Raw genomic sequence first — 19259 nt, forward strand, 5'->3', positions numbered from 1 at the left:
AAACGGAGTAATTACTCCAATTCATAAATCACGTTCCCTTGTTGTGGAGAAGGAGGAGAAGGATGCAGAAGGTAGATGGCTTTTATTACATCTCCTTATAAATGGTCCCCCATCTCTTTGCTAAATATCTATGGCCCTACTGGTGTAAATGTACAATTTTGGAAGGATATGTCACACACACTTCACTCTTATCCTGAGGTTAATTTAGTGGTGGGTGGGGATTGTAATCAGATTATGGATCCTTTCATAGATGGGAAATCCAAGGCTAGATACATTCCCAACAAAATGCAAAAATCCTTTTTTACTACAATTCACTCAAGGGGTTTGGTAGATGCATGGATCATTTTAAAGATGACAATCTTAAACTGTTTTACAGACTTTTATAAGACATTGTACACTCCAGAATCCTCCTCCTCTGAGCTGGAGTTGGACTCTTTCTCCAGAAATCTTCCTCCGCGCTCCTCTGAATTTCCCGACTGCTCAATTTTAGAAGAAGACCTCTCTCTCTCTCTCTCTCTCTCTCTGAACTGAAGTCCGCTCTGCTCTTGTTACCAAAGGACAAATCTCCTGGTCCAGATGGCTTTACTGCTGAATTTTATTCTTGTTTTTCCCAGTTTTTACTCCCTCACCTTTTATCTCTATTCCAATATTTCTTGTCTTGTAAGGAAGCCCGTGGCTCTTTCTTGGAGACAATGATATGTTTAATTCCAAGAAAGGCAAGGACCCCTCTTCTTGTGCTAATTATCGTCCTATTTCTTTGATTAATTTAGATTGCAAGATTTTTGCCAAAGTCCTTGCTCTTCGTATTAACAAGGTCATTCCTGATTTAATTGGATATGAACAAACAAGTTTTGTTAAAGGCAGAACCTTTGCGGACAACTCAAGAACTTTTTAAAACATTGTACATGTTGCTTCCAAGAGCTCTACCTCTTTTGCAGCCATCACTCTAGATGTGGAGAAAGCTTTTGACCGTGTTCACTGGGTTTTCATGATGCGTGTCCTTAAATGGCATGGATTCGGTCCTGCTATTCTTTCTCTTATTAGTCTGTTGTATTCTTCGCCCACCACTTAGGTTTTTGTTAACGGCGCTCAATCTCCATATTTTACTCTCCAACGAGGTACTCGCCAAGGTTGCCCCTTGTCTCCTTGGCTTTTTATATTGTCTCTTGAACCTTTCCTCTATTCTCTCAGAAATTCTTCTACTTTCCGCGGCTTTACTCATAATTCTATTGAAAGAAAGTTCACCGCCTACGCAGATGATATTCTTTTATATGTTTCTAAACCCTCTACTTCTCTGCCCGCTTTTGTTGATCTTCTGTCTTCATATGCTGCCATCTCTGGATACAAGTTACATTTTCCCAAATCTGAGATTCTTCCGCTCAGTAAATATTGTCATAGAAGTATGTTTGAGGGTATGGATTTTAAGTGGAATACTAATTGCATCACCTCTCTAGGGATTAAATACTCCGCATCCATAGCTCAAACTGTTCAATTGAACTTGGATGAAGTTTTATCTCAAATTACCGCCATGACGGAGAAGTGGTCTCCTTTATTCTTATCCTGGTGGGGTAGGTTGGATACTTCCAAGATGATGTTGCCGGTAATCAATTTTTATCTTTCCATGTTACCAATACGACTCCCTTCAAAAAATTTCAAAAACCTTTGACAGTATAATGAGTAAATTCCTTTGGAACAATCGGAAAGCTCGTATCTCTCTTTCTGCTCTCTCCGCTCCTAAAGACAGAGGTGGAGTTAATTTTCCTAATTTTCACCAATATCATTCCGCTTTTTTACTTCGTCAAGTCATGCCCTATTTTTCTTCAATTGACAATCCTCCCTTGTCAGTATGGCATAAATTAGAGGAATCAATTATTTATCCTTTCACCTTCTCTTCGTTAGATAACTTTGTTCATCCTCCTCGCTCCTTTAAATCCCCTACTATTTCATACCTTATATCTATTCTCTATCCGATTCGTAATAATTCACTCTCTCCGCTTCAGTTATTTCTAGACTCTTCAATTTGGCACAACAAATCTATTAAACTTTCCAATCGTACTATTTTTTGTAAAGACTGGATTATCAAAGGTGTGTTATAGGTTAGACACTTATTGCATAACAAGCAGTTTTTATCTTTCCAGGAACTTCTAAATACACCTTACCGGTTACATCTCTTTCAAAATTGTAGTCTTTGAAACTGACTGTAACCCAGCAGCTCTCACTTCTATCGGATGCTTCTTCTTCTGCTTTTGATTCTTCTGCTCAATCGCTATCTTTTTCTCCTGAAGCTAGGGCTTCTCACATCTACAAACTCCTTTTTTTCCCCCTTATCTCCCCGTCCCAAAAGTAGGATTGAACTTTTATGGGAAACAGATCTGCAACAAACTTTTCCTATACATACATGGAATTCCGTCTGGACCCGGATACATCACACTTCATGCAATGCTAGTACTACTTAAATACTTTTTCATTTTTATCAGAGATTTTTTTCACCCCTTTGGCTATATCCAAATTTAATCCTGCCCTATCTCCTAATTGCAGGTTGTGCCAGCACACTCCTGGTACTTATTTGCATTCCTTTTTCCTTTGCCCTAACATTTCAATTTTTTGGACAAAAGTTTGCAAGTCAATTGCCTCAATTTGTTCTATTCATTTTCCCTTTGATATCACTTCAATCTTTTTGGGTAGTTCTTTCACATGCGGGATGGGTGTCTGAAAACTTGGCACTTTTATAGATTTAGCCACTGCTATTGCCTTTCAGGTCATAACCTCGAATTGGAAGGATGCCTCCAAAGTCTCCTTCTCAGCTTGGTGTCAGCATCATAGGCTAGACAGAGCCTTTGTAACCACATCTCAGCAGCTTATCCGTAAAAAGGCCTTTTGGTCCCCTCTCACTAACTATGGGCCATATGTATCAAAATCCTCTTTTGCGATTCTCACATAGCAATTTTTTGCAAATCGCTATTTGAGAATCGGAAAATGCTATGTATGTAGGATTTGCAATACATGTTGCGAATCCTACATATTCCTTAATTGCGAATCACACATTGCGATTCGCAATTAAGGAATACCTCCCCATTCATTCCTATGGACCTAGAGGCCCATAGGAATGAATGGGAAGACATTCTCAATTTGCGATTAGCAATTAGAGAATCGCAAATTGAGAATGCAATTTCAAGGGTGCAAGGGTGTCAAAAGGACACCCTGTTGCACCCCTGAAATACGATATAGTTAACAAGGGGGACCCGATAAAGGTAGCTTAGGACCACGGGTATATCATGTAATTTAAAGAACAATGGTCCTTAGCATAAATTGAATTGGAAAAGAACTGTTGCAGCATAGACTACAATGAGACCTATGTGTGTTCTTCCTAAGTCCAGCCGGACAAAGGAACATTTATTCTAAAGTTTTAATAGAAATAAGGAAATGAAGAGTAATCAAACAAGGGCACAATCCTGTACCAAGTTTTCAAAAAAGGAGACAAGAAAGTCAGATTAAAGTGGAAGAAAATAACAGGCAAAAGGTTTTAGGAGCAAACAAGGGGGCTTACAAAACAATAATCAACTTAAGTAAGCACAACCCAGCAGAAACCACAAAACATTTTCGCAGTGGATAAAATTGTGGTACTGTAATAGAAAGTCGACGACGTTTCGATCCCTAGCTCCTAATACAGTGGGATCATCATCAGGACTAAAATTTGAGAAGGAGTTGCCTGGTATAAATTGGAAATGCCTGTTGACATAAATTTGGGAAGAAGGGGGAGAAAAAAACAGACAAAACAATTTGTTCAGCAGTTCAATTTTGACGTACATAAAAACAACAACAGTTGTGAGGTCCAAGGACGTGCCTCATGCATATGGTGAATGTTGGCGCTTTTAGAACGGTTCATGAGCGCGGGTGTGGAGGGAACATCCATTAGGTAGTGCTGGGCGCCGCCGCTGAAAAAGCTTGGATTACGAGGCTGAAACTCAGGTGAGTCGTGGAGGTAGTGGTTCGCGTGCGTGGCCAGGTTGCGTTCATGTGGCTAGATGCTGATCGTGCGCTGAGCATCTTAGGTGAAATCATGCCATCAGGAGAAGTTGATTAAGGCTTGGCCGGAGAAGTTAAAGTTGTTGACTTGTAAGGTGAAAATTCTAATGCGAAAGGGTGCCTTACATACAACATGCAGTTAAATTAAAACAATTTACCTAAGAGTGTCGGGGAGAGAAACTAGTTTACACTCGCGGCAGGGCTTGATTGAGCAGGGCGATCAATTGCTGTAGGCGGACACTGTGAATGGGAAGGAAGAGGGACGTTTGAGGGATGTGGCACAGGGGGAGATGCAAGAGCCGTGAGTGGGAGGTCTGACGGCTTACCGTTGGAACAACAAGGATTATGTTCCGATGGGGCGGTTAGTAGGACGCGATCATCCACGTGAGAGATGGGCGATAGCAACAATGGCTGCGTCTTGTTTGAAGTTACAGAGCTGAAATTAGGGGGGGAAAAGAGCGAGGTAATAGTGAGGGACGGGAGATAAAACCGTGGTGTTAGGCCAGGAAATTAAATGAGACAGGCTTACCTGCTATGGTTGGCTCTGTGGGAAAAGGTGAGAGAACGTCCAGAGGATACAGCGAACGGCAGCTACAATGGCTGTCCGTTAGTAGATACGAGCTGAATTGGAAAGGAGGAGCTCGTTAGAGGACGTTTAGGGATGGGATAATAACGAGTGTATTTTCTCATGTGAGCGCTTACCTCAACGGAGTCTCAATGGGACGTGTGTGGGCGTCCGATGTGGCCTTCGATGTGGACTGGGCTCGGAGGCATTGGTGCGGTTTAAAACACCGCGAGAGAGTGAAGATAGTAGTAGGACTGCGCGTAGGACCGTGTGAGGGAGTGGAAATAGTGGTAGGACTGTGCCAGGAAGTAAAACGATAGCGGGGGACATTGTGAAGTGGGGAAAAGTGAATGTGACTGTTTAAAACAATGCGGTTATACTTATTATAATCAACATGAGTTAATTACATAAACAGGTGATTAAGAATAGAAACCAAATTGAATTGACAGCAAGATTATTCGGTTGGGCTACCTCTGTAGCTAGGATGAAAGGCGATTAACAAGAGCGCCAAATTAGGACATCATGAGCAACCATGAAAAACCTTGAATAAACAAGTACAGCCGGAATTTTTGAGCAAATTTAAAAAGTATAAGAAGTGTGATTGCTGGAAGGGAAAGTTCATTAATATTTGAAAGGTTCTTAAAGCAGTGTTGTCCAATCTTCTGTCCTGTTCAGGCCATTGCGAATTGAGTCATAGGTGATGATAGATTTAAGTTCTTCTCGGTTCAGTAGTTGGGCAATGTTGCCTCCACGCTGTGGTAGTTTCAGAACTTTTAAAACTGTCCAGCGAATTTCATCTTCATTGTGATTGGCCTCTGTGAAGTGCTCGACCAGAGGCGCATTTGGAGTCCTGCATCGTATTCTGCTTCTGTGTTGGCAGATTCTTGTCTTTACTTTCTGTGTGGTTTGCCCAATGTAGATTTTCTGACATGGGCAATAGATGAGGTAGATTACATTTGATGTATTACAGTTAGAGAAAGAGTGGCAAAGTGAAGTAATGTTATTGAAAGTGAAACTTTTACCCTCAATGGTTAATGCACAAACATTACAACAACCGCATTTGAAATGACCAATGATGGGGGAAAGGCCCCAAACAACATCAAGAGTAGAAGCATTGACAGGAGAAGGCAAAGAAGCTCGGATAAGATGATCCTTCAAATTTTTGTTCTTTTTAAATGCGAACAAAGGTTTCTCTAGTGCTAGATTACCTACATTCAAGATTGGCCAATGATGGAGTATCATCTCCCTCAATTTGTTTGAGACTGGAGAGAATGTTGTCACACAAACTATCTTTCGGCAAAATTGAAAGCTAGAGGTTACCCTAGAAAAATAGTGAAAAATGCTTCAAAACGCGCATGGTATTGCCCAAGGGAAATCCTGCTGACCCCCAAACCCAAAAAAGAAACACAAAGAATAGCATGTGTGACAACATTCTCTCCAGTCTCAAACAAATTGAGGAAGATGATACTCCATCATTGGCCAATCTTGAATGTAGGTAATCTAGCACTAGAGAAACCTTTGTTCGCATTTAAAAAGAACAAAAATTTGAAGGATCATCTTATCCGAGCTTCTTTGCCTTCTCCTGTCAATGCTTCTACTCTTGATGTTGTTTGGGGCCTTTCCCCCATCATTGGTCATTTCAAATGCGGTTGTTGTAATATTTGTGCATTTACCATTGAGGGTAAAAGTTTCACTTTCAATAACATTACTTCACTTTGCCACTCTTTCTCTAACTGTAATACATCAAATGTAATCTACCTCATCTATTGCCCATGTCAGAAAATCTACATTGGGCAAACCACACAGAAAGTAAAGACAAGAATCTGCCAACACAGAAGCAGAATACGATGCAGGACTCCAAATGCGCCGCTGGTCGAGCACTTCACAGAGGCCAATCACAATGAAGATGAAATTCGCTGGACAGTTTTAAAAGTTCTGAAACTACCACAGCGTGGAGGCAACATTGCCCAACTACTGAACCGAGAAGAACTTAAATCTATCATCACCTATGACTCAATTCGCAATGGCCTGAACAGGACAGAAGATTGGACAACACTGCTTTAAGAACCTTTCAAATATTAATGAACTTTCCCTTCCAGCAATCACACTTCTTATACTTTTTAAATTTGCTCAAAAATTCCGCCTGTACTTGTTTATTCAAGGTTTTTCATGGTTGCTCATGATGTTCTAATTTGGCGCTCTTGTTAATCGCCTTTCATCCTAGCTACAGAGGTAGCCCAACCGAATAATCTTGCTGTCAATTCAATTTGGTTTCTATTCTTAATCACCTGTTTATGTAATTAACTCATGTTGATTATAATAAGTATAACCGCATTGTTTTAAACAGTCACATTCACTTTTCCCCACTTCACAATGTCCCCCGCTATCGTTTTACTTCCTGGCACAGTCCTACCACTATTTCCACTCCCTCACACGGTCCTACGCGCAGTCCTACTACTATCTTCACTCTCTCGCGGTGTTTTAAACCGCACCAATGCCTCCGAGCCCAGTCCACATCGAAGGCCACATCGGACGCCCACACACGTCCCATTGAGACTCCGTTGAGGTAAGCGCTCACATGAGAAAATACACTCGTTATTATCCCATCCCTAAACGTCCTCTAACGAGCTCCTCCTTTCCAATTCAGCTCGTATCTACTAACGGACAGCCATTGTAGCTGCCGTTCGCTGTATCCTCTGGACGTTCTCTCACCTTTTCCCACAGAGCCAACCATAGCAGGTAAGCCTGTCTCATTTAATTTCCTGGCCTAACACCACGGTTTTATCTCCCGTCCCTCACTATTACCTCGCTCTTTTCCCCCCCTAATTTCAGCTCTGTAACTTCAAACAAGACGCAGCCATTGTTGCTATCGCCCATCTCTCACGTGGATGATCGCGTCCTACTAACCGCCCCATCGGAACATAATCCTTGTTGTTCCAACGGTAAGCCGTCAGACCTCCCACTCACGGCTCTTGCATCTCCCCCTGTGCCACATCCCTCAAACGTCCCTCTTCCTTCCCATTCACAGTGTCCGCCTACAGCAATTGATCGCCCTGCTCAATCAAGCCCTGCCGCGAGTGTAAACTAGTTTCTCTCGCCGACACTCTTAGGTAAATTGTTTTAATTTAACTGCGTGTTGTATGTAAGGCACCCTTTCGCATTAGAATTTTCACCTTACAAGTCAACAACTTTAACTTCTCCGGCCAAGCCTTAATCAACTTCTCCTGATGGCATGATTTCACCTAAGATGCTCAGCGCATGATCAGCATCTAGCCACATGAACGCAACCTGGCCACGCACGCGAACCACTACCTCCACGACTCACCTGAGTTTCAGCCTCGTATTCCAAGCTTTTTCAGCGGCGGCGCCCAGCACTACCTAATGGATGTTCCCTCCACACCCGCGCTCATGAACCGTTCTAAAAGCGCCAACATTCACCATATGCATGAGGCACGTCCTTGGACCTCACAACTGTTGTTGTTTTTATGTACGTCAAAATTGAACTGCTGAACAAATTGTTTTGTCTGTTTTCTTCTCCCCCTTCTTCCCAAATTTATGTCAACAGGCATTGCCAATTTATACCAGGCAACTCCTTCTCAAATTTTAGTCCTGATGATGATCCCACTGTATTAGGAGCTAGGGATCGAAACGTCGTTGACTTTCTATTACAGTACCACAATTTTATCCACTGCGAAAATGTTTTGTGGTATCTGCTGGGTTGTGCTTACTTAAGTTGATTATTGTTTTGTAAGCCCCCTTGTTTGCTCCTAAAACCTTTTGCCTGTTATTTTCTTCCACTTTAATCTGACTTTCTTGTCTCCTTTTTTGAAAACTTGGTACAGGATTGTGCCCTTGTTTGATTACTCTTCATTTCCTTATTTCTATTAAAACTTTAGAATAAATGTTCCTTTGTCCGGCTGGACTTAGGAAGAACACACATAGGTCTCATTGTAGTCTATGCTGCAACAGTTCTTTTCCAATTCAATTTATGCTAAGGACCATTGTTCTTTAAATTAAAAGCACCCCTGAAATAAGCATGGGTGCACATGTGGCGCACATACATGCCCTAAGGGCATATATGTGCTTCACATTGCACTTTGAAAAATGCAAAAAAGTGAATTTTTCAAAGAAATCGCAAATTGCCACCAACTTGAAGTTGGTGGTAATTTGCGATTCCTTAAGGCCAAATTGCACTTTCTTGGTGCTTCTTACATTGCATTTAAGGAATCGCAAAATTTGAGATTCCTTAAATGCAATTGCAAAATAAGGAATCGCAAATTTTCTGATTCGTTATTTTGCACGCAGATTTGCCTTCATACATACCACTTAGCAAAATTGCGATCGCAAATGCCGAAATTCTGCAAATTTCGGCGGTTGCGATCGCAATTTTGCTTGATACATATGGCCCTATGTTTCTTCTCCTGCACTACATGCCAATGCCAGTAATTTTGTTTTTCAACCACCTTGAATTGCTCTGCTTATTCCTACATATATGTTTTGCATAGTTAGGATTTTTTATTCATTATTGTGTTTCTTTATTCTGTATATTTTGAGTCACTGGAAAACTTTACCAATTTTTACAATATACAATTGATGATATCCTTTTTCTACTCTTTACTTTCCCTCTCTCCTCTCCCTTTTATTTTCTCTCTCTTTCTCTTTCTTTCTTCTATATCTTCTTCCCTTTTTCTATCTTTCTCACCCAAAAAAGCTAAATCAAAAATGCTATTTCAAGAATGGTACTCTGCGCTTATGTTTTCCTTTTATAGTGGTTGCAATCTAGACATTTATGCTGTATTAGATTTTTCTCTTTTTCTTCATAAGTAGTTTTATATGTTACTAGGTGGATAAGTAATTTATTCTTAGTATTATATTTTTGTACCATGTTTCCTCTTTTTGTTCAATAAAGCTTTCTAAACTTAAAAAAAAAAAGTAAATGCATTTGATGTGCTATTTTTTTACATGTGACACTATAAACCATGTCAAAAAATGTTTTGCTTTTAAAAAAAAGTTTACAAAACCTTTCCAGTATTACGCCTGAAAAACCTGAGTGGCACTGGTTTCCAGACGTAACCTGTAAAATCCTACAATGTGTAAACGTTACGCAGATATACTAATGTCTTTAAGAAGGAGGCCCTCATAGTTCATGTTGGGCTGATTAACATTTGTGAATCATTTTCCTCCATCAGTACTTTTCTCAGCTCTGCACAGATTGTTTTTTTAAAGTTATTTAGCCGGGGGATATTTCAGTTGATGCACGTTATATATTATTCACTTTGAAACTATAATGTGTATATGCCACTGGTAATTAGAATATACTGGTAGACTACATCTTGTATCGGAATAACAGCTACCTGTGTTTGTGGGCCCATTGGAAACAAGATGCTGGTCCAAGGTAAAAAAGAATGATTGTAAAAACGAATGTCTTTTGTATTTTCTTAGGTTGTGAATGCCTCTTGAAGAAGCACACATATTACCATTATGCAAGACTCAAGGTAACTTGATAGAAAGAATTATGTAAATGACATTTAATTTTTTTTTTAATAAAATACATTAAAAAAAGGAAAACATTTTTAGGAGCCACGGCTTAGTATGAATTAAGTAAGAATCTGAAATTGTTACAAACAGTATTTTTTCTGATATTTGATACTATCGATTTAAGCATATCTAGCTAGAATAACAAAGCGGCTTAAGGCTGTACACATACATTTATGGCTGAATACGCAAAACGATAACTGTCAACTGTAATTGGTTTTACTATTTTTACGCCACAGCTGTGTCCAGTAACAAAGTTGTAGATCTCCTGCAAGGGCTTAGGTGAAAGGGTTCCTTTATGGAGGAAAAATATTTTTCCCCATGGGAAGAAAAATAAAAGAAATATACCTTGTACATCAGGCTACTTTCTAGATCTCACACACTACACAGCGCATGGGCAGGGGTGTAACTGAGACCTCCACAGCCCCACCCCTGTGCGTATAGCCCTCAGGGTTTCTTGTTTTGAAGGTGGGCCCCCTCACCCTCTAAGCCATGCCATTGCATGCCTTGCAGTATGCGTGCAAGGGATGCAATGGCCTGAAATAAGAAATAGTTCAACGCTCTGGAAAGTCACTTTGCTTTACCAAGCAGGCCCCTGCGGTGTAGGGGAGGCCCAACTGTCCAGGGTGCTCTCATTGAGCCCATTCTGCAGGGGGACCCCATCATTTTGTGTTCTGCTACCGAGCATGCGCTGTGTGTTGCAAGATGCTGTGCTTTCCTCCCCACACCCTATGGGTTGCTTCCCACACAGCTGCACCCATGCGTTGCTTTCTCCCGCTCCATGTTGCTTCCTTCTCCCCCTTATATTGCATCCACACACCCTCCCCCCATTATTCTGCCCTTTGTCTGAGTTGCTTCTGCCACCTTTGTTCCTTCCATGCACCCACGCTACTTTTCTTTCTTCTTTGATTAATGATCCAACGTGGGTCGATAAACAATGAGAAAAAAGTAGCTTATGTAATTTTGCAGGTGTCTGCATGCTTGGCGCATGCGCCTTCAAAAAGACATGGCTGTCTGCTTCAAAGGGTTTTTACTTTATTTTAAGCCATGTTTTGCACAGCATAAGGGAAGCTGTGCAGCATGGCTATAACCATTGGTAAAACCAATAGGTCTCAAAGGTGAAACATACATTTCTAATGCTTGTTTCCAATGTGAAGTTAAAAGCCTGCATATAACACCTCATTGTGGAAATAGCAAAAGTTGCAAGCCACCCAGTTGTGTGGATTCTACTTTAACTGATAGCAGCTTCTTCAGATTCCGGAATGTTGGTGCTGGAATCGAAGAGTTGCCACAGGGAATTGGAGATGGATATATGATGGAATTCCTGGACTAGGTGTTTGTTAGTGAAGGGTCACCTCTGCTGGTCATCAATGGGAATGGGGTAAAATTTGTATCTGTCAAAGCTAAGGTGTACTTTAATAGGATTAGGGTCAAACATCGTACCACTTCTGTATACAATCCTAGAGGGAATGGTATGATCGAGAGGTTCAACAGGGTGTTAAAAGCAGCCATTCAGTTAGCCTTGAGAGATAATAGAGATTGGGAATTAGATGTTTTGAGAACAGTGTGGATGTATGGGACCACAGAAAATGATATGACTGGATGTTCTCCTTATGAGATAATGAGATACAGACAACCAAGATCCGAAAACAACCTGGAATGGGTAGTAAAATCAACATGGGATGTAGTATTTCCATTAATGTGAGAACAAGAATTGTAAATACTCCTAAGAAATACAAGAAGTATTATGATTCTAAGTGGGGATCATTGGAAGAACCTACAATTGAGGTTGGAATGTTTGTCACTGTAAAAAGCATGGAAAGTAAGAAAAGGAGAGAGTCAATTTTCAGAATCCTTAAAGGCCATTGACATTTTGAGGAATGCAGTTTTACTAAGTGAAGGGAAGGTATAGAACTTAAAGAGTTCTGTTGTGAAAGGTGACAAAAAATTGTATGTTTGTAGTGGCAATATGGGTAATCACTGTGACATGGAGTAAACAAATTCCTTGTTGGAGGAGATGGTAAAATTAAACACTTGTTAATTACAAAGCATTGAATGTGAGTATGAAGATGATTGCAGATGACACTGGTAGAATTGGCATTTCAGAGGTTCAATCCAGTGGATGTGAGGAGATGGTCAATGAGTTGCCTGTGAATGAGGAAGGGTGTGTATCAGATGTATATCTTAATAAAGACTCTGGACGTAATTGCAGTTCTGATGTGAATAAGAGAGCTAGGAAAAGACCCAAATGGATGTCCGAATATGTCTGTGAGGAAGAGGATGGTTGAGCAGAGAAAGTAGTGGTGAATAGTATTTTGAGGTGTTGATCATTGAGTCTATGTTTTTATTTTTACTCTTTAGTGAATAATTTGTAATGTCTTAGTTATTATCTTGCAATGTTAAACATTTAGTGTTATATGTGTATATATAATATATATTTTATCCTGTTCTTCAACCTTTTTAGGATATCACCTTTTGTGTTATTTTGTTATTGTACATAGTTTGTATGGAACAGGGGAAGATCTGTTGTGTTGATTTTACTTTCAATGATAGCAGTTGCTTGAATTTCCAGAATGTTGGAGATGGATGTACGCTCTTGGTGAGCAGTGTTTTGAACAGTTGTTCATTTGTAAAATTAAGTACCTAAGCTCTCGTCAGGAGGCAGCTTGCCCCAGCCCATTCCCCTGCTAGTGCCGCCAAAACAGAACCAACTACAAACCATGAAAATGGGGAGAGGATGTGGAGTAATGGCCAAAGCTGACGACCTCAGAGCTTGGGAACCAGGTTCGAGTCTCAGCACCCGCTCAACATCCTGTGATTCTGGGTAAATCACTTAATCTTCCCATGCCTACCATAAATGTCCTTAATTGGTGCTCATGAAGCACACTGGTGCTGATGATTAAGTGCTGGTGCTGAGCACCAGAAGCCACTATTGAGTATCATTTGACTGGGTGAATGTACCACCTGCTATTTACAGTAGTTTAAAATGTGAAAACACCAGGTTGAAGTGGTATGAAAAGACAATTTATCATTAGTACCTGTAGTAGTTGAAAGTATGGGGTGAAAGGTGATGGGGCCGGATTCTTGCCTACCTAGTTATCTCCAAGAATCCTCTCAGGTCGCCAGGATCTTTTTATCTGCTGAATAGCGTAGAGGGGAGGAAATATGATTATCAGAACATAATCACCAAAATTAGATTTCATTTGGAAAGGACCATGGACTCCGAATCTAAAATTTATAAGATTTTATTACAACCAAACTACAAACACCTCAATACAAGGTTTAGAAGATAAATGGGCACTAATACAAAAGCAAGTCTACGGAGGATTCTCATCCAACTCAAGACAAAAAGAATCACTGACTCCAAGATCATCAAGAAAGCAATGGTTAAGCCAATATCCAAATTAGGAATCATTAGTCTAAAAAGGAAAAGCGTTAATCTATCCCTACACTAACTCTAATGTGACATCCCTACTTAGCATGCCCTTCCCAGGCAAGGAAATTAAAGGTGTCAGAAGTGAAGACTTCCTAAGAAGTACATTCACTTAGGCAGAGCTCGATCTAAGATGCTCTTTCTAGCTTCCCGTCTAAACCTCAACTGCTCAACCCACGGGCACTGTCCCTAATACAAAACCCCAAAATCGTAGAACACGCCCTTCGGCACACCTCTTCAGCCAGGTCTTCTCCCAGTAGTTTTCCGTCAAACTTGTAAGGCATCTAACGACGGTTAGCTTGACCTTGGGTCCCAGGCACCTTCTCCGCTGAAAGTATAATCTCCACAATCCAATGCACTCCCCTGTTGGCTTCTGCAGCATCCTAACTCCTAAAACAAAGACCTAGTCTCACCAATGAGCTAAATGTCCTTGCACCTGCAACAGAAACATGGGAACGAGAAACACATTTCAAGTCTCCAAGATTCTACATCTCCCTGCAACCTAAAGCCTTTACCAAGGGAAATCATTTTTGGCCTACAACGTTAGCTAACATAAGAAAATGAACAGGCCCTTCTCTTCTAAAGTATAGGTGATCAGGCCTTTACACTGTTAAACACATTACTAATTCACACTCTAAGCATTAGCTCATTATTCTCATATATGTGAATAAGCAACCTACACATGTAACTTTAACATGGCACACGTTTAACCTAGGACATTGCATTGCACGAAACTAATCACTATGCATTTACTAAATACATTCACGATAGTTTGCAACTTTACTCTTCACGGAAAGCATTATTACATTTCTAATCACCTCTACGTTAAACAATTACAGCAATACATTTCTATGGCACTTCTTAGCACACATCGATTAATATGCGGGTGCTGACTAACGGTGAATATGATGCACCCCTACAAATTTCAGAATCGCATGACGCTCTATCAAAGGCATTAGCAAGTTTGAATCCTGGCAAAGTCAACATAGCCCTCCATTAAAGGTAGGGGAATTGAGTATCAAAAATTAAGTACCATAAATTGAGTAATAGTAACCTCTGTTATTTGCAGGGCTTAGAAATGAAAGAAGTGTGCAGTATGAAGCACTATACAAAAACAATGTACAGTAGTACTATTATTTAATGTAACACAATGTACAATTTTATTGTGCGACAGCAGAGAGAAGTACTCCTAGTTTACTTCCCTGAATGATTTCAAATTAGAAATACAAGATGAGAATTTGAGATTTAAATTGGTGTTAAAAGTCTTAGGCTCAGTGGAGCGATGTTGTTGAAAGCCTGCCACTGTAAAATTCATAAAAGGAGCTGTTGTTTGTCTGTTTTCTGAATTTCAAATTGGAACAACCAATTGGCTACGAAACAATGGGCTTGATTCGCAAAGTTATTGCAGTGACCTGCTCTTTTAGTACTCCTGGCTTACTCCTGAATTGCAGGAGTAAGGCAGGAGTAAGCCAAGAGTATTCCAGGAATTCAGTAGTGAGCCAGAATTACTACATGAGTAAGACTATTTGGTATATGGATGTCAGCGTATATAGAAAGCAGTGTCTGGCCAATGTGATTACAACAAACCTTTATTTTTATATTTGTAATATGTTTAAAGTATGGGTAACAATTCACTCACAATATTATTTATAAAAAATATTCAGAAGTCATTAATAATCATTTCATATCCCATATTGCAATAAAATACAACTCCAAAGTTAAGATAAAACACCATCATATAAAAAAACACAGCTCAGTATCAAAACATACGATAAAAGGGGTATAGTACTATATGTCGCCATCTCATGGCGACATACAGTACTATACTCATAAGGCAATATAATAGTGATATAGCAGCCCCCCAGTTTAAATCCTCCTAATATAAAGTGCTTGAAGGACAATAAATTGCAAATAGTGATTGCCACTGGCTCGCTAAGCGTTATCTAACTTTTTTAAGAGGTTAGAGTAGCAGCAGACAGTAGCATTTCACAATGGCATAATAGCCCCGTAGAGCTAAACTCTACTGTTAAGTGCATGAAAAACACTCCGATACATAAAATGCGGGCCCGTTGTATACCATCTGAAGCTTTAACGTGACTTTTGCATATGCATAACCACTTAAACCCTTCAAAGCTCTGGATACATGTCTTGTTTAAGCCCTATTCGTCCGTTATTCCCGAGTTAGTTGCTACATCACTACTCATCACTTCCATCCATTCCTCCACTGAAGCCCAAATCAATCTACCCTGCTTCCGTGCCCTCCTCCCTTTTTGTTAGTAGAGATTTTTCTCCATATTGTACATACCCAAGAATCGTGATCTCCACTCTACACATGTTGGGTTGGAGGTGAAGTCCAGCTCAGATAGTGGCAGCAAAAATGTAGTGTCTAGTGCTGAGAGAAAAGTACATACACCCAGAGAGGTGGCGCCTTACTTGAGGGAGGGGGTTAACATACACCAGGGGGTTCAGGTTTATGAGGTAGCTCCAGTGGTGTGCAGTGTCCCTGAAGTAGATTGGGGAACTGACACCAGGGATCATATTCCTAGTGGTGGGAGGGACAGACTACTGCCCCTAGATGAGAGGTGCAGGGGGAGGGGTTCCCCCATGGTAGAAAACTTGGTGTGTGAGTGTGGAGACCGCCCAGAAGAGTTTAGATTGAGTGACGGAGACAGTCAGACACTGTCTTGACAATCTCAGGAGAGTGGTGTGGGGTACTTGTGAAAGGCACTGGAGGGTGAGGCAAAGGATAGCTTGGTTGACAACTGTGGGGGGCTGTGTGATTCATTTGTTGGAGAGCATATTTTAAGTCCCTGTTTTCCAGAGCTATGCCAACACCCAGTGGGGTGCAAGTTCTCGGATTTCAGGGATCTTGCGCAGGAGGCAGACCTTTGGGTGGATTCCCAAGGGTCTGAGGAAGCTTTTGGAAGTGATTCAGGTTTTCCCCAACCAAGTGAGGTAGGGGAGGTTTGTGGTAGCCCAGATAGGTCCCAATGTAGTGGGAGGGGTGGAGGGTCCCACGTCCTGTCTCAGAGGAAAAGGAGTGGTAGGGGGTTGTGTCCCAAGGTGCCCGATACCCAGTCCCAGGACCTGGTTGGTTCCGTAAGGGAACACCAGGAGGGGAGCCTAGTCTGTACCGGGAGGCCACTTCCTGAGGGGGATCCCAAAGTGTCAGGTGAACTGAGGGGGACTGCTGTAACCAGCATCCCACCAGTTCTGGTGTCTGGTAGCACCGCTCCAGTGGGGAGGGTGCATGGGTCCAGATAGGAAGGCAGGTTGTTGGAGAGCCCACCCCAGTCTCTTGTCCAGCCGGAGGGTACAGACCCTGGGTTGGCGGGCCAGTGTCAGGATGCCATACCTGACTTGGCAGAAGGGAGAGTGGAGGAAAGGTGCCAGGCACATTGGGGCTACTGCCCCCTGCTTTCTGACACCACAGAGGTTAGAGAGGCCTGAAAGGCATGAGGCCCGGCTCTCATCACTGACAGCTGTCAGTGGCCACTTTGGCTGGTTGTCCTGGTGGACAGAGTTGCCCCTGGGAGGGGGGCTGGAGTCGCACCTCGAGGGTGGCCATGTGGGTACTGTCCACCAGTGTGGACACATCTGTGAGCAAAGAAAGTTTAGGCACTGCACAGATGGGGTCCCCAGGTAAGGAGATGGGTCCTCCCTGGGTTAGCTTAGGGAGCCCTGATAGTATGGACAGATGGATCCAACTGGGTTCAGATTGGCGTAGAACTGGAATATGCCCCTGCAGTTGCGGGCCAGGGTCCGTGTTCTATCGCCCAAAGCAGGGAAGCTCATCAAGGTAGTGATCGGTCTACCCTGTGTTTTGGCTGTAAGGGGGTTATGTTGGACTTGGCCCTTTTTGCAGGGTCATCCCTGAACTTTTTACCTTCCTCCTGTATTGTTTCTGACCTGTTTTTGTTGGTTTTAGGACTCGGGGCACTTTACTACTGCTGATCAGTGCTACAGTGCATATGCTCTCTGTGTAAAGTGTTATGGTAACTGGTTGTCCATAATTGGTATGTTTGTCTTACTAGTAAAGTTCCTAGTAAAGCGCACTATGTGTGCCAGGGCTAGTAATGCAAATGCTACTAGTGGGCCTGCAGCACTAATTGTGCCACCCACATAAGTAGCCCTAAAAAGAGACCTCATGCCTTTCACTGCAGTGCCTGCACGCAGTTTGTTAACTGCCTTGTTGCCCTGACGAGTGCACCCACTTGCCAGGCTTTACCCTTCCCTTTTTTATGCACATCAGACACTCCTATAGTAGGCCCAAGGAACCCCTAGGGCAGGGTACAGTGTATGTGAAAGGTAGGACATGTACTGAGGTGTGTACCATGTCCTGACAGTGAAATATTGCCAATTTCGTGTTTCACTGTTGCAAGGCCATCTTGCCCATAGGACAAAATGGGGAATGCTGTGTACCATGCTTCCAGCATATCTTCCCAGCGGCATAAGATGGAGAGATGGAGTTTAGTGTGCCAGAACTCAGAATTTAATAACACATCTTTTTGTGAAGATGGTTTTTAAATTGTGTGTTTAGAAACCACGCTTTTAGAAGTGACTGGTTTCTTGTACTAACCATCCTGCGTGCCTCTGCCTGGTTGTGTATTGACTGTCTGGGTTTGGATGTGGCAGGGTCCGGGGAGGTGTCCTGAGAAGGTGAGACAGCAACAGGCTGGCCTGCATTTGGTGTGGTGGGAGGAGTAGCCCCCTGGATGTGAAGAGGGCTGTGCTGCTGCCACAAAAGGATGGCTCCACCTCCTGCGGAGCGTCTGCGGCCCGGACCCTCACTATCAAAAGAAGAGGGTGTGCACTGGCAGGAAGACACCCAGAACTGGTTTGGACCGGGCTCAGAGCCCCCTGAACACAAAGACTTCAAAGGCAATTAGGGGTATAAATGTGAGAGCTGAAACCCCCGAACTCAAGACTGAAAAAGGATTGAAAATACTTTGTGATCAAGAGGAACCTCTGCCAAAGAAGAACAGCTGAAGAGACTTAAGAGAAGGACTGCCCTTGCTGTGTGTTCTGGGGCTGGCCTGCAGTTTGCTGATTTGACTAAGGAGAGGACAAGGGGCCTTGCTGTGTGCTGTGTCCCCCGGCTTGAAAGGACTTTGCTGTGTGCTGTGTCCTGAAGTAACTTGTCTCCAAGGGCCCAAGGAGAGCTGGTCCTCTGTTGTGGAAACTCAGGAACATCAAAGTTTCCAACCATGTCTCAGCGACACTTGGTGCGTGTGCTTTTGCACGCCTGAGACTGCCGTGTGGTCTGTGGTGCTGTTTACGAGGTGCCCCGTGACCGCATTGCCCCCGCAGCGTGAAACATCTTCCGCGCTGCTGCATTGCAGTTTGTGGCCCGAGCCGTCATCATAACTGAGGCTGTGAGTAAGGATCGCACGCTAAAGGATTTCTTGAACTAAAGAAGCTGCAAGGTGAAAGGGATCCTGATCATTGCTCGCCCAGAGGAATCTGCCCAAGCTCGTCAACAAAGGAGAAAGCAGCGCCGTAACCCGCCTGGCTACAGCTTCGCCTAGCAAAAGAGTTGCCACGTCATCGGGACTACCCAGCAGGACATCCGACGAGCGGGGAGAGAGAGAGCGAGGCAGCGCACCCCCCAGGTAAGGCTTGGACTCAGGTCGGGAGCCGCAAGCGTGTGTGACCTGGGGAACCATGTAGGATGAGTACAGGAGTGCTCCGATCTCTCTC

The 19259-nt window shown here is 42.5% G+C and overlaps 1 protein-coding gene across 1 annotated transcript in view; it reads left to right on the forward strand.

Moving 5' to 3' along the window:
- The window catches only part of LOC146785832 (transient receptor potential cation channel subfamily V member 6-like), a 304076-nt gene that overhangs the window by 16150 nt on the left and 268667 nt on the right, over positions 1-19259 (forward strand). Inside the window, exon 4 of the mRNA XM_085635166.1 lies at positions 10034-10086. Coding sequence (XP_085491292.1) covers positions 10073-10086 — 14 coding nt within the window. The 5' untranslated portion in view covers positions 10034-10072. The remainder of the gene's footprint in view (positions 1-10033; positions 10087-19259) is intronic.

This window comes from Triturus cristatus, chromosome 11 (genome assembly GCF_964204655.1).
Source record: "Triturus cristatus chromosome 11, aTriCri1.1, whole genome shotgun sequence".
Taxonomy (NCBI): domain Eukaryota; kingdom Metazoa; phylum Chordata; class Amphibia; order Caudata; family Salamandridae; genus Triturus; species Triturus cristatus.